A 14,617-nucleotide genomic window follows, 5' to 3' on the forward strand; every position below is an offset into this window, starting at 1 on the left:
TCTCGTGGGGAGACCGGGAGAGGGAGTGAGGAAACAGGGCAGCAGAACCGTATCGGGGAGAGGGCAGCAGGAACACGGGGAGGGTTGGTAGGGGTTGGGAGAGGGCGGGAGGAGGAAGATGGAAAAGAGGGTACGGGTCAGAAAAGGGACCGGGAACGACCAAGGGCTGGTGGTGGCCGTCGCCATCTTGCTCCAACTCCGGCAGCGATTCCAAGCAGTCGTAGTGGGGGAGTTGTGGATTCTCGAGGTCGAGAATCTGTTTGATTCGTTGGTGTGGCCGTGGTTCTGATGAGAAAATGGAAGCTTGTGGCACGAGCCGTCGGAGCGCAGCCGTCGGATTCCGGATCCGCAAAGGATCCGCAGCTCATTGCGCGTTTTTGACATTGCTATCGGCAGCCATTCTCGCCACAGCCGAAGCGAATGCGGACGCGAAGCGACTGTACCATGATCTAATCAATGGTTATTCGTCGCTGATCCGACCCGTCGGAAATAATTCCGATAGACTGACCGTCAAAATGGGATTGAAATTATCTCAGCTCATCGATGTGGTGAGTATCGGATCGGGAGAACACTTTTCTTGTGATCGACGCTGGTGGCGGCGATGCGCTACGATCTCAAGACGAGTTCACGACGCGAAGAGTATCCATCAAAAGAGCCCCGGACGATGGTCTCGTTCGCAAGCGCCATCCCTTCTTCCACCAATGCCTTCCAGTCCCTTGACCAATCGCCAGCTGATACCCGTTCAGATCAGCTGGGAAGATGAGCATGTTCTCCAAGTCTTGCTCAGGGAACTCGTACCACAATCCAGAAGCGCTCCGAAAGAAGAAAATATCGAACTCTGTCATGAGAATGTCACGAGGCATCGTGTTGATGGAATCGCTGATGAATTCAAGTGCTTTCTGAAGCTGCCCGGACCGAGACAGATTTGGGAGCTACCGAGTAAACATTGCCCTCGGATTCCCACGGACCGTTCCCGTCTTATCGGCGGGGGCAGCTCGGCTTTGTCTCTACGGAACCGCTTCTTTTGACGTCGCGGTCAGCTACAGACATAGATAATCCAATATCGACACGATGAGCTTAGCGAAGTCTTCGCAGTGCGAGCTATCGGGTCATTGTCACCGACGATCCCCCTGACTAGATTCTCATCTCTGTCCCATATTTCGGTCGATTGGCTTGGGCAATGTTTCGACCTCGGCTGCTATCATCCTCTCGAAGTGACGCGCTTCCTCTCGAGAGCACCGAAATTTCCGAAATCGCATCCGAATCGCGAAATTCGACTCCTCCGGAAAAGTCCAGCTTTTGAGCCCATTTGACTTCTCAGAGCTATTTCCATAGGAATAGCGGCTTTCGGACTCGAGGGTAGTTCATCTGAGGCGCGAGTCTAATTTCCCAACCGTTGCCATTTCTCGAACAATCAATGAGAGGTCCCTCGCCCAGGAGCCTCTACCCGGATCTGATCGCCTCCGAGAGAAGAATTTGCTGCACCCCAAAAAATGTGGGCCAGCCTCCATTCCGGGAGGTTCCACCGCAGACACTCGCTGTGCTCTCGGGCTCGTTTAAGGAGTCCATCGATGTCACCGTAAAAATTCCTTCAGACCTCTCGAAGACAGCGAAAGGCACGCCTCTCGCGGAATCAAGCAGTATACCTCAAGTGCGGTAGACTCACCGCATACGTCCTGTGAATTCCGGAATGAGCGGTTCGGATCCTATCTTCAAAACTAGAAAGAATACTCGGGAATCCTAACCGATCGTCGCACGTAGGCTGAATGGGCGCTTACGGGGGCTTGAACCTTCTCGCCGCGAATGGTCTTTCTCGCTTTCGTCGTCAAGCATTCTGTTATTTCCAGAATCTCAAGTCACAAATCATGACTACGAACATGTGGGTCGAACAGGAATGGAATGACTACAAGCTCCGCTGGGATCCCGAGGAATACGGCGGAGTGAGCAAACTGCACGTTCCTGCAGAGCAGATTTGGCTACCGGACATCGTCCTGTACAACAAGTACGTGACCCGCTGATTCAAGAGTTTAACCCCAAACGAAGTTTTTCTGAGCGAGTTTTGTCTCCGTTTCGAAATCCCTCCCCTCCTTCTCGCGAGAGCACTCAATGGCACAGACGAGAACCGTTGCCCCAGGTCTGAGGGGAATCCGCGGAGTGGGCACCGAATTTCCGCGAAAACAGTGGTCTGACTCGGCATGGCGAGGAGTATTCAATCGACAGAAGGCTTGCATTCCCGATCCGGAGGGACCTCCCGAGGCTCTGCCCGATGCACAGCCCTCCGAAGAGAGTTTCCGATAGAGAGATTTCAATGATATATTCACTGGAGGATGCATGTTCTGGGATAGGGAACTTCAATCGTATCGCAAGTCGGGAGGGAGCGACGAATCGCTTCTCGAAATTTCCTCGATTCAACCAGCTGGTTGTGCTGCGTTAGTGATCGATGATTACAAGACCTAGAGAGTTAAGGCATTGTCTATCTATATTTGGACCTAAATGAGACACTCTATTGAAATTTCATTTTACACTAGCGCTCCCGGTCGCCGCTTCGCGGCGACTCGGTATCGCTAGACTCACTACACATGCGCTAGCTCCGAGTGCGCTGGCTCCGAGTGCGCTGGCTCCAAGTGCGCTGGCTCCAAGTGCGCTGGCTCCGAGTGCGCTGGCTTCGGGTGCGCTTGCTTTGGTCGCGCGTGCTCTTGGTGAGCGTCCCGTTTCCCTGCTTTCCCGTTTCCCTGCTTTCCCGTTTCCCGCTTTCCCGTTTCCCGTTTCCCCGCTCTCCCGTTTCCCCGCTTTCCCGTTTCCCCGCTTTCCCGTTTCCCCGCTTTCCCGTTTCCCCGCTTTCCCGGTTCCCCGCTTTCCCGGTTCCCCACTTTCCCGGTTCCCCACTTCCCCGTTTCCCCGCCTCCCCGTGCCCCCGCTTTTATTAGATATGTCCTCCGGAAAATCGAATTCCCTTCTTTCCCTTGATGAAATCTTTGATTCTCGGTGAGAGGACCACTCAAATCATTTTTTTATGGGGGGAGGACCCATAACATGAGAACGACGACCCTCAGATGACCTTCCTGAAGCTCCCGGGAACCCACCCCTGAATTTTTGCGGCGATCGGTTCAGGCGTTAGTGAATTAAGCGAATTTGCGATTTTTCAATTTTTTTCCGAGATTTCGTATTTTCAAGGGAAAAGTACTCAAATAATTTTTTTAAGGTAGAACGACTCATCGCATCGGAGAACTGACCCCCCTATAACCACCGCTGGATCGCCCAGAACACGCTCCTAAATTTTCACGACGATCGGTTCAGCCGTTTTCGAGTCTATAGGTGACACCAGACAGACAAACAGACAAACAGACAGACAAACAAACAGACATACGTTTTTATATATATAGATATAGATGTCCTCCGGAAAATCGATACCCTTCACGGCTACAGCGATTTTCAGCGAGATTCATTAGTAAAAAGACAGAGGCCAGTGATGACGGCAACCCCCGATAGACTTCTCAGGAGCTCCCAAGAATCCGCCCCCTCATGGTGGTCCAGCCGATAAGAAATCCTGCGAATTCCCGTCTTTCCCTTGATGAAATCTTTGATTCTCGGTGAGAAGACCACTCAAATAATTTTTTATGGTGGGAGGACCCATAACATGAGAACGACGACCCTCAGATGACCTTCCAGAAGCTCCCGGGAACCCACCCCTGAATTTTTGCGGCGATCGGTTCAGGCGTTAGTGAATTTTGCGAATTTCAGATTTTTCAATTTTTTTCCGAGTTTTCGTATTTTCGTGGGTGGGCCACTCAAATAATTTTCTTAAGGTAGAAGGACTCATCGCATCGGAGAACTGACCCCCCTATAACCACCGCTGGATCCCCCAGAACACGCTCCTAAATTTTCACGACGATCGGTTCAGCCGTTTCCGAGTCTATAGGGTACCCCGGACAGACAGACAAACAGACAGACATACGTTTTTATATATACAGATAGATAAGGCTAGCTCCCCCAGAATAAATAGAATTCACATGGGTGGTGGATATCACCTAATTATCCATCGACCCATGCGGACAGATGGGAGAGGGGGATGATGATTAATTTCCCATGTCTTTCAGTGCCGACGGGAACTACGAAGTCACAATCATGACGAAAGCCATCCTGCACCATGACGGCCTCGTGGTTTGGAAGCCTCCCGCAATCTACAAAAGCTCCTGCGAAATCGATGTGAAATACTTTCCCTTCGATCAGCAGACGTGCTGGATGAAATTCGGCTCGTGGACATACGACGGCTACACGGTTGATCTCAAACATAAAAATCAGCAGGAAGGCGACCTGATCGAAGTCGGCATAGACCTGTCAGAGTTTTATCTCTCTGTCGAATGGGACATCATGGCCGTTCGCGCGCGCCGCAAAGAAAAGTTCTACTCGTGCTGTGAAGAACCGTACCCAGACATCACATTCAACATCACAATACGTCGAAAGACTCTTTTCTATACCGTTAACTTGATCATTCCGTGTGTGGCTATTTCGTTTTTGTCGATCCTCGTCTTCTACCTGCCCTCTGACTCTGGAGAAAAGGTGAGGCCTCTGAATCACCCTCCATCCGCTGAGCGATTCGAACGAGTTCGAATCATTGGGCGCCTATCAACACTCTCTGTGAATTCCAGGTTTCTCTGTCGATCAATATCATGCTGTCCCTGGGTGTGTTCTTCTTGCTGTTATCTGAAATCATTCCGCCGACATCATTGGCGGTGCCCTTACTGGGCAAGTACCTGCTGTTCACCATGGTGCTAGTTTCGTTCTCAGTGTTCGTGACGATCGCTGTGCTCAACGTGAACTTCCGCTCGCCAGCGACCCACAAGGTGAGTGGCCACGACCGAGTCCGGAGCGCAATATGGTCGAATTTCTTCGATTGATTCTGCTTGTGCGATAGAGGAGCGGGACTAACTCAGAGCCGAGAAGCAGATGACATGAATGCCCAGGAGTTCCCTCTGCCGATTCCTACCGCGCGGTAGCTCCTCAGCCGAATTTTGTCCGATTCGACGATTTTTCGGGTCAAGTCGAACTCCCGGCCCATGGATGAGATGCGGGCTCGATCGAAAAGAATCCGCCCCTTATTGGCCTTCCAAGGTCAAGGGGTTCGTATGAGATCCAGGCGCAGCTGCCATCTGTGCTTTATTGCCACCACATGAGACGTTCTATATTTACTTTTTCGAATTACTCGTCGCAAGGGCCAAGAAGCTTCCCTCGTCGTTATCGATTCAACTCATTCTGCTTCGATGCGCGATTCTCTTTCCGTAGCTAACGAAATCATGATCGGGCTTTTCCAGATGCCCTTGTGGGTGAAGGAAATTTTCTGTGAGTGGTTGCCTGGCATCCTCATGATGAAACGCCCCGAGGACGACGAGGGCGAAAAAGAAGAGCAGGACAGAATGGGGGTTCCACAGGACATCGGCGAGTCCGGCGAGGCTCCGAATATCGCACACAACTCGGACTTCGGCTTGCCTGTCAGTTTTGAGGGTGTCGAGGTGCATCCTACGATCCCGCCGCTCCCACCTCTTCCCGGTAAGTTTCGCGGGAATTCCTGAGGATGCGGACTTTCGCTATCCTCTCGAACCCCAGGATTTCTGATCATTAACTGGAACGACATTGTCTGAAGCTCACCATCTGATGAATCACTTTCTGGCTCAGGATTCCCTGATGTGAAACTTGGTCTCATGGATCAACTAGAATGTTCGTATCATGGTTCCCCATACCCGCTGGAGTGCAACGACGACGGCTACGGGAACGATTCTCTGATGGAAGAAGATGACGACGATGATGACGAAGAGGACGAAGAAGCGGCCGAAGACGACGTTGAGGAGGCTGAAGGCGAGGTTGAGGTTGGCGAGGGTCAGCCTAGGCCTCGAGTGGTCGAGGAGGATTCGGATTCACTCGATTCCGTTGAATATGAGAGAAAACACTATCTCGAAGAGATTGAAATGCCGATGAATCAAGCCCGATTCGTAGCGAAGCATATGAAAAACGTAGACAAGTTCGACAAGGTGAGTGATCAGGATCCCTTGAGAGGTCTCTGCATCCGGTCGAAAACCGAGAACGGATAATTCAGTTTGGGATTTTTCGATCCAGATAAGCGAAGACTGGCAGTATATCGCCATGGTTCTCGATCGAGTCTTCCTGATTGCCTTCACTTTGGCCTGCGTACTCGGGTCGGCGTCGATCATATTCGAGGCGCCCTCTCTCTTCGACGATAAGGTGCCGATCGACGTTCTCTTGTCTAAAGTCGCGCCCAGGGTGAGTTACTCCGCCTTCAGGCACTCAATCGGCAGTGGTTGCCGGCGACACAACATTGAAGTTTATCTTTCCGTTGCAGGCCGTTGCCTATCGGCATGAAATGTTGTCCAAGGGAATCGATCTCAACATTCCCAAGTGAAGTTAATGGATTCGATTTCGTAGCGGATTTCCACGGACAGGAGAGAAGTGCTGACCTGCTCAACACCCTTCACAAATCTATATCGGACGCCTTAATGCCGGCTCTGAGGAAGCTCTCAGAGACAAGGGGCAACCTTCTACAGTTCAACATGAGCAGCTATCGGAAATCTTGAAGTTTAAGCAAAGTCTAATGGAACAAAAGTATACTCACGGGTGATCACCCAGTTTTTAATGGAAACTTCATAGCGGGACAAATTCTGTCGCAGCAGAGAGGGAAGATCGAAACCCCTGCATGGATTCTGGAGCGGAACTTTACTCAAGCCTCGTCGACGCGTGGGCGCCCCTCTCGCCATCCATGTGCGAGGCACAATGTTGAATAAATTCCGAGAATGACCGACGAGATAAACATGTCGCACCGACACAGGCTCGACCATATTATTCGGTGCCGCAGCAGCGCCGTCGAGATTCTGACCGAGCCCTCTCGGACTCCGGAGCGATCGTCAGGTCGAACCCCGGTGATCCAACGATCTCAATACTACTGTACAAAACCGATGGAGACATCGATCCATGCCACGCGGGAACGCTTCGCTGCATGGAGCTTTCATCTAGCTTCAGAATGCTTCGGTTACTTAATGGTCCCGCAGATCTGATAATTACGCGCGTCAATCTTATCGAGAACTCATTCCATTCGTTCAGCCCCAACATCCCCTTCCCCGAGCGAATTCTGTTGCTCTTATTTGTTCCGAGACGATCGCCGAAATTTCTGTTCCATGACAGGTTAAGCCCACTTTTGATTAGCTAGGAACGCCTTATAATTCCATCTCGGGTCCCAGAGCCAGGTATCCGCTCGATTCCGTTGAGTTCGTTCATCCGATCGCTTTACGCGGATTCAAATAGCTTGAGGCGAAATCCTGGCGACTGTCCTGTTCAGGATCATCATCTCCCTTTCCCTCTTCGTTACTGAATGATGATGGCAGCTAAAGATCTACATACGAAGATGAGACATGAGGTGGAATTGAGCGAGGACGCGGTTAGTTCTGAGGTTAGTCGTAGCGGATGCGCCGCTTGCGAACGGACGTCACTCGCTCATGCTGTACCTGCGCGAGCCACCTTATACGTGTATCACTGTTAAAATGACCGACAATGTGCTCTCGGGAAACGAAAAATCGATCGAGCAATGTCCAGCTCGAAAACAGCTCACAGGAACTAGAAAAAACTCTCAATTTTCTGAGACGAGAAAAGTGGGAGAGTTGATATCAAAAAATGTGTCCGGGCTCCGGGAATGAGCCGCCAAATCGATGCAGACAAGTCTGTATTAGGTCCATTGTTACATTGATGTGCGTCGATCGTGAGGTGAATAGTTTTGATTGAAAAGCGGAGAACAAGCATCTGGAGATAGAACTAATAATCCACCGACGGCAGCTAAAATAAGGACTCGACTTTCTCCGCGAATCGCGGCCACGAGCTCCTGCGAAGATCGCCGCTCCATCTTCTCAAATCTTACTAATCATCCGATTACACTCCGAAGTTCGCAGGTTGGAGAAGGCTGACTTAGCAGACTGACTCGGCAATCGGTCGAAGATTTTCACGAGAAGCGAAATACTTCCCGATTACGGGACTAACGCTGAACAGTTCTGGAACCATTATTCTCATTTCTTCGAAGTTTTCCACGGAAAGGGCTTCAAAAAAAGTGAGGGGTACAGTTCCGACCGCAGCAGGCAGCTACTCTCCAGTTGACTCGGGAAGGCGAGCAGAAAGGTGAGAAAAGAATTGGCTGAAGGCGGAACGAACCCAGCGAAAAATTGATAATAAATAGATCGTCTATGCTATTCTTTGAGTCCTGAATCGGCGGGCGTCGTTTCTCAAGTTCCTCAAAATACGCTGTTTCCATCTGATCAACTCGATCCCGAAAAGGAGGTTCTCCGGGGACCCCCTACAAGTATCCCGAGAAAGCTTCGAATCGGATTCAAGAATTTTCCACAGAATGCTGACACTGCTAGAGCGTGAAGCTCTTAATACCCACGGAAAGGATCGCACAAGGCGTGCCCATGACCCCGCTCGCACGCGAACCTCAAGCAATAGGCGGCGGAAAAAACTCGCGAACCGTTGAGAGCTCTCCATGACGGCCAGCTCGGCTCGGCTCCCGCCAGCCGGGCCCGCCGAGGCGTAGGAGAGCTAGGCCCTCCGTTCGAGGCTGGCCCAGACCTTCCTCACTTCCCTCCGCTCTCGACAAGCTCCTCCGGTTCCTAAGCAACGGGCTCTCCGCATCCCCAGCGGCCGCTCCGAATCACATGGGGTGAATCTTGGAGCCTGTATAGCGTACGTTGTGTCTATCCGACGATATTTCAATTTTCGCACCGTTCGTTGTACCCCTCGTTGGAGGAACGAGGTGGAATGTTGTCGAGCCGATTATCAGAAGAGTCGGTGTAGAGAGTTCGAGTGTTGGATAGTGCACCGCGCCGGAGAGGTCATCCATGACTCTGTTAGCAGACCCCATCGTCGACGTCGCCGCCTCCTTCTCCCCGAGGGTCGAAACCGTAGAAGGAGAAGTTCCGATTCAGACCAGGTCTTCATGGATAAGTGAACGAGACGAAAATCTAGGGAGCCAGGGCGTCTGAAGGTTTTTCGGTTTTCCAAGTTCTCGAGAAGGGCCGTCGCACTCCGTTGCCACAGATTTTCCGTGGAAAGTCGTGACAAGGAGAGACTCCGACGTTCGATATGTAGCGTTTCCTGAGAGCAACAACTCTGTTATCTAATCGAGCCAGCAGCATCATGTGGCTGAAAGGGAGTACAGAACCTCGTCGCAACGAGCGAGCTCCAGCTACTCCCTGTTCGAGTACCAGTAAATATGGTTTCCGCTCTCTGTTGAGAGCCGCAGTACTGTTCCTTCAAGTTTGCACGTTCTCTTCTGTTCTTCGGACCACAGTAGCGAATCCTGATGCAAAGAGATTATATGATGACCTGATGAGCTCCTACAACCGACTCATTAGGCCCGTTGGCAATAACAGTGACAGGCTCACTGTCAAAATGGGACTCAAACTCTCCCAGCTTATTGACGTGGTGAGTACCGCTACCTAGTTATTGATTCCAAATGGGAGTGAAGAGAGTCGTTTTCGGAGTCTATCGATGAAAAACCTCCCTTCGATATTCCACAGAACCTCCGGTCGCAGATAATGACAACAAACGTTTGGGTTAATCAGGTGAGAAAGAGGTGCAAAACTACGATATGAACGCGTTGCTCCCCGAGATTAGGGGGATCATTGTCTGAATAGTATCGGGCTGCTCCCACTTGCCTGATCCCGACTAGGGCTTCCAGCGGTTCCTACCCGAGGTTCTGGAACCGCGGGTTTCGGCCGATTCTCTCGGATCCGGAGCCGACTGGTTTTCTCGGTTTTTACCCGCGGTTCCGAGGGGGCAAGTCAAATCATTCCCGGCGTCTAAACCACCATTGACATGCTCCAGAATGAGTGAAAATCCAGGCCGAGATGTTTTCGATGGCTGAATGTCTCTCTCATGCACGCTAACAAGGGAAGTATTCGAACTGACCCTCGCGATTGAGACGAGATAGCGCGGGATTTGTAGGTCGACCCGGGTTTTGAAAACCCCACATTACATCTCGCTAGGTAGACCCTCTGGACCGAATAATCAGGCCGCCTACATACCTATATTCGGGGGTCAGTTTATTCGGAATCGCGAGGGGCAGTTCTGGTCACTTCCCCTGTAGCCGCTCGACAGATGAGCGGGCTTGCTCTCGCTGCTGGCCGACGGGGACCGTACCGCGAATACGGAGACTGAACTCGGCAAACATACCTTTCTGATGGAATAAAATTAATTCGACTAAGTCCGTTGGGTCCGAAGAATGGGTAGGTTCAAAATTCTCGATCAGTTTCGCCAGGTATCAGTCCCAAATCAGAGGAGGAAAAATTCGGTTCTCTCCGGTTTCTACCCGCGGTTCCGACTCCACGGTTCTCGGGTACCCGAGAATCGCGGTTCTCGAAACTGGCGGGTATTTGGAACCCCTAATCCCGACTTAAAATCCTCTGATTCTGTCTCTGAAGCTCGATGATCGTTGGGCTCAAATTTTAGTCTGTGTCGTTTGCAGGAATGGTCCGATCACAAACTACGTTGGGATCCCGCCGAGTACGGCGGAGTCACAGAGCTCTATGTGCCAGCTGAGCAAATTTGGTTGCCGGACATCGTCTTGTACAACAAGTGAGTAGGACGCGAGAATTGCTCTGTGTCGAGCGCTGGAGAGGTTCATTCATCCGGGACGTTGACTCTATGAGAGAAATTCGCGGAGCGAGCGAAGGAGAGCCACGAATCTCTCGACGCCGCTACCGCTCGCATATCACCGTCGAAGAGCGTTGGGACCCGAGATTCTTATCGGTCCACTTTTCTTTCAGCGCTGACGGCAATTACGAAGTGACAATCATGACAAAAGCCATTATTAACAACGAAGGAACTGTTATCTGGAATCCTCCTGCCATATACAAAAGCAGTTGTCTTATGGACGTTCAGTACTTTCCTTTCGATCAACAACTCTGTAGCATGAAATTCGGATCTTGGACCTACGACGGATTCATGGCAAGTTTAATTTCGCATGCGGGAATCATATCGGAAATTTTCTTTCATGAACGACTGAATCCCTCGATCAGCACCTTTCGATCGATTCCCTCGGAAACTCTCAGTGCGATTAGTCGAGGCCGCCCCAAGGCATGAGTTCCGGACTCTGAGAACGTGCATTCCCGTAGGTGGATTTAAAACACATCCGCGACGTGGACAGTGTCGATCTGGTGCCACTCGGCATCGATCTCTCGGAATTCTACCCTTCCGTCGAATGGGACATTATGGCAGTGCCGGCAAAACGAACCGAGAAGTTCTACGCCTGCTGCGAGGAACCGTACCCAGATATTACGTTCAACATCACATTACGTCGGAAGACTTTATTCTACACGGTTAATCTCATAATTCCGTGCGTCGGCATTTCCTGCTTGTCAATTCTGGTGTTCTACCTGCCCTCCGCCTCTGGAGAAAAGGTGTCATTGTCCATCAGCATCATGCTGTCACTCACTTTCTTCTTGCTCGTGTTGGTCGAAATCATACCTCCGACCTCGCTAGCGATGCCGTTACTCGGAAAATACCTCGTGAGTCTCATTGTTTCATCATCAGTTCGAAAATTGTTCACAATCGATCCGGGAGCCTGAGAGATTCAATGCGACAACTTTTCCAGGTGTTTACCATGATATTGGTCACGCTGAGTGTGCTAGTGGCGATCGGAGTGCTCAACGTGCACTTCCGATCGCCTTCGACTCACCACCTTCATCCGTGGTGCAGAAAAGTGTTCATAAGAGTTCTGCCCAGAATTCTTTTGATGAGATCTCCTCAATACACAATCGAAACCGACGATGCTACTCGAGAGCACAAAGATAAAATGGCTGAGACCCAACTCAGCCACGACGCCAAGGCCGATCCGCGAGTGGCAATCCACTATCCCAGGTGAGGCTCTCGATGTTTTCGAAACAGATGAGTATTAGTTTCGGGCATCTCAAAGACATGATGCTCCATGCTTGAGCTTTCGAGCCTCGACACGTCCTTCTGGGAGAGCTCGAGAGCTCAGCTGCGCCGCCGTGCTCTGGCCCGACTTGACCTCGCACGTTTAATTTCGAAGGTGCCCACGGTACAACGGCGCGCCCGGAAGCTGCAATTACTGCTTGGATATGACTTTGCCTCCTCCGCAACCGCCCACTTCGCGGTTCGGACGACCTTGTCCAAACTGCTCCACCCAAGATCCACAGAGCTCGAGATCATCTCATCTTCTCGTGAACTACCCTGACGACGACACAATCGAAGAATCGTGTGACGTCGATCAGGTTGTCGCCGGTGATATGTCTCATTTGAGCGTACCGCCTCCGCCGCTCGTGGGCAGGGTTCACGGTGTACGTGACTTCGAAGAGACGATCCGTCACGCAATGTTCATAGCGCAACACATTGACAACAATGATGATTTTGAAAGCGTGAGTATCTTTTTCTCTTTTTTATTTATTCGGATGTGTCTAGCTCGGAGCGTTTCAACTATCTTCGTGATCTCTTCTCCGAGGGAGACCAATTATATCGTTGACACTCTATAACTACTCCCCATCCAAGCCCGTGGTCGACGACGCTCACCCTCGACGATTCCGCCACTCATAATTCCTCCGTCTCAAGTCCCGATCGATCTCCTTCGCAGATTCGTGAGGATTGGAAGTATATTGCCATGGTACTCGATAGATTGTTTCTGTGGATATTCACCATTGCATGCGTCGTTGGAACTGCCGGAATCTTCCTTCAGGCTCCGTCACTGTACGATCAGACGGTTCCAATCGACGTGAAACTCTCACGCGTCGCGAGACGCATGTTGCACGGTAACCTCGCGGACGACATTGAAGACGAAGATATGTAAATTACTTCCACGAGCCTCTTCGGGATTCGTTGGAAAAAAAACGGTCTTGGACGTGTTCGGGACCCCTTCCCGATACATGCACTTGTTCATGGACCGCTTGGAAAAGAAAATTCATTTGAGTGTCGATGGTCGTCAAGTCGACGTCGCCGTGCCGAGATACATCGTAATAGCTCACAGTCGGAAACGGAATCCGATCATGATAGCGAAGATCATCATTCGTCTTCATCAAACTCATCAAGCGGACTCAAGATCTCCACACGAACAGGGGGTAAAAGTAAACAATCGAGGCGGAACTCTGGGAGTAGTTTCTATGAATGCCGAAGTGGCTTTGCGACCGACCCGTTCCGAACGGGTCGAGTCCCCTCAGGTAGGTCGAACAATTTCTACGAGCACGAGTCGAATTGCACGGATTATCTCTTCACTTTCTCGGCTGAACCTTGTCCCATTTCCGTGAAAAAATCTCCTTCGATTTCTCTCTCGCTCTCACTCCAAAAAATCCGGCGCAACATTGGCAGCTCTTTGACTCTCTCGCGACGAAAGTGTCTTATTAGGCTATTTGCTCACTCAGACAACAGAATAACTCAATTTTTATCCACCGCGTAGCGACATTGGACGTCGCGGAAATCTTGAAAAGCTTGAACAGATCTCTAGCCTGCCTCATCTCTCAATCTTCCTATGCTTGATCGTTCTTCACGCTGAGCTACTCGAAAAAACTCATTAGGTAGCAGTTAGCGATTGAAGTGAATATTCAGCTCAAACAAAAGTCGAAAGTCCCGATTCCCTTCCGATGCCTCTTCGGGTAGTATGTCATCCAATGACGCTCGACGGCTCGGCGTCGGGATGAGGCAATATGCCGACGAGGCACTCCACACTACGCGCACGTGCCTCGTCCCTCCGATGCGAAATCCAATAGTTTATGCGGGTCAATGTCCCAACCGGACGATTGAAAAACGATTAGCGTAGATTTGATCGTGTCGAGCGATCCTCTGTTTAGAAACACTCGAACAAGTCATAAATGTCAAAGTTTTGAGTGCGCTGTGTAACTACCGAGGATTGCGGACATTTACACAGAAAGCTCTGAGCGGATACACTTGTAGTTCGAAGCGCAAACCTACAATTTTCCGCCGAAGGATACAGGCAACATTATGTCATGTCGAATGCGGTCCTGTGCGTGATCCTCTCCTCGATTGATGAAGTGTCAGGGTACGGATATTCCCGTGAAAAATCATCCCAAATCTATTCTTCTTCGCATAAAAATTCGTCCCATTGAGCTCCCGAAGAATCTCGTGACCTAAGTTCCGAACCGTTCTCACAGTGAGAAACTGCGATATCGGGTTCACTCCTCAGACCGATCGAGGCGGGGAGAGAAACACGACGTGAACCACGAATCCCCTTCAGGTTTGCACAACCGCTCAGAGCTTCGAGCTCAGAATCAAGTACCTTGAATGTTATCACGACCGGTAAATACTCCGGGGGAGGAGCATGGAGTTCCTGATCGATTGCACTGCTCAAGTCGATGGGTTTATTTCTGACAGTATCGAAGTTTCGGCACAGGATTCGTTTCTTTGCGCGGAGAGAACAACATCTTCTAAAGGATTAATGTCCATTACATCGAGCTCAATGAACAAAAAGAGAGCAGTGCAATTTAGAAGCATACGCTGACTTTTGTTTTCTACATATTACATTTAGGCCATGTTGAGAAGAGCCGGTCCAAGCTCTCGAACCGGACACATAGTCGCTGATGAATTGAATGGATCCTGAGTC

At 50.7% G+C, this 14,617-nt stretch overlaps 2 protein-coding genes across 2 annotated transcripts; both read left to right on the top strand.

Moving 5' to 3' along the window:
- Window positions 1-389: 389 nt before the first annotated feature.
- Window positions 390-6,415, top strand: LOC100903816 (acetylcholine receptor subunit alpha-like 1). The gene is made up of 9 exons (XM_029112930.1): window positions 390-548; window positions 1,848-2,002; window positions 4,098-4,560; window positions 4,650-4,844; window positions 5,313-5,547; window positions 5,674-5,858; window positions 5,958-6,026; window positions 6,112-6,276; window positions 6,356-6,415. Exons 1-9 carry the CDS (start codon window positions 516-518, stop codon window positions 6,413-6,415), a joined length of 1,560 nt encoding a protein of 519 aa, XP_028968763.1. The 5' UTR covers window positions 390-515.
- Window positions 6,416-8,836: 2,421 nt separating this feature from the next.
- On the top strand, window positions 8,837-12,853 carry LOC100903964 (acetylcholine receptor subunit alpha-like). Its single transcript, XM_003738060.2, has 8 exons — window positions 8,837-9,474; window positions 9,570-9,614; window positions 10,517-10,626; window positions 10,818-10,998; window positions 11,166-11,558; window positions 11,645-11,910; window positions 12,083-12,428; window positions 12,641-12,853. Exons 1-8 carry the CDS (start codon window positions 9,187-9,189, stop codon window positions 12,851-12,853), a joined length of 1,842 nt encoding a protein of 613 aa, XP_003738108.1. The 5' UTR covers window positions 8,837-9,186.
- The last annotated feature ends 1,764 nt before the right edge of the window (window positions 12,854-14,617 follow it).

Source organism: Galendromus occidentalis, unplaced genomic scaffold (assembly GCF_000255335.2).
Source record: "Galendromus occidentalis unplaced genomic scaffold, Mocc_1.1 scf7180000075756, whole genome shotgun sequence".
Taxonomy (NCBI): domain Eukaryota; kingdom Metazoa; phylum Arthropoda; class Arachnida; order Mesostigmata; family Phytoseiidae; genus Galendromus; species Galendromus occidentalis.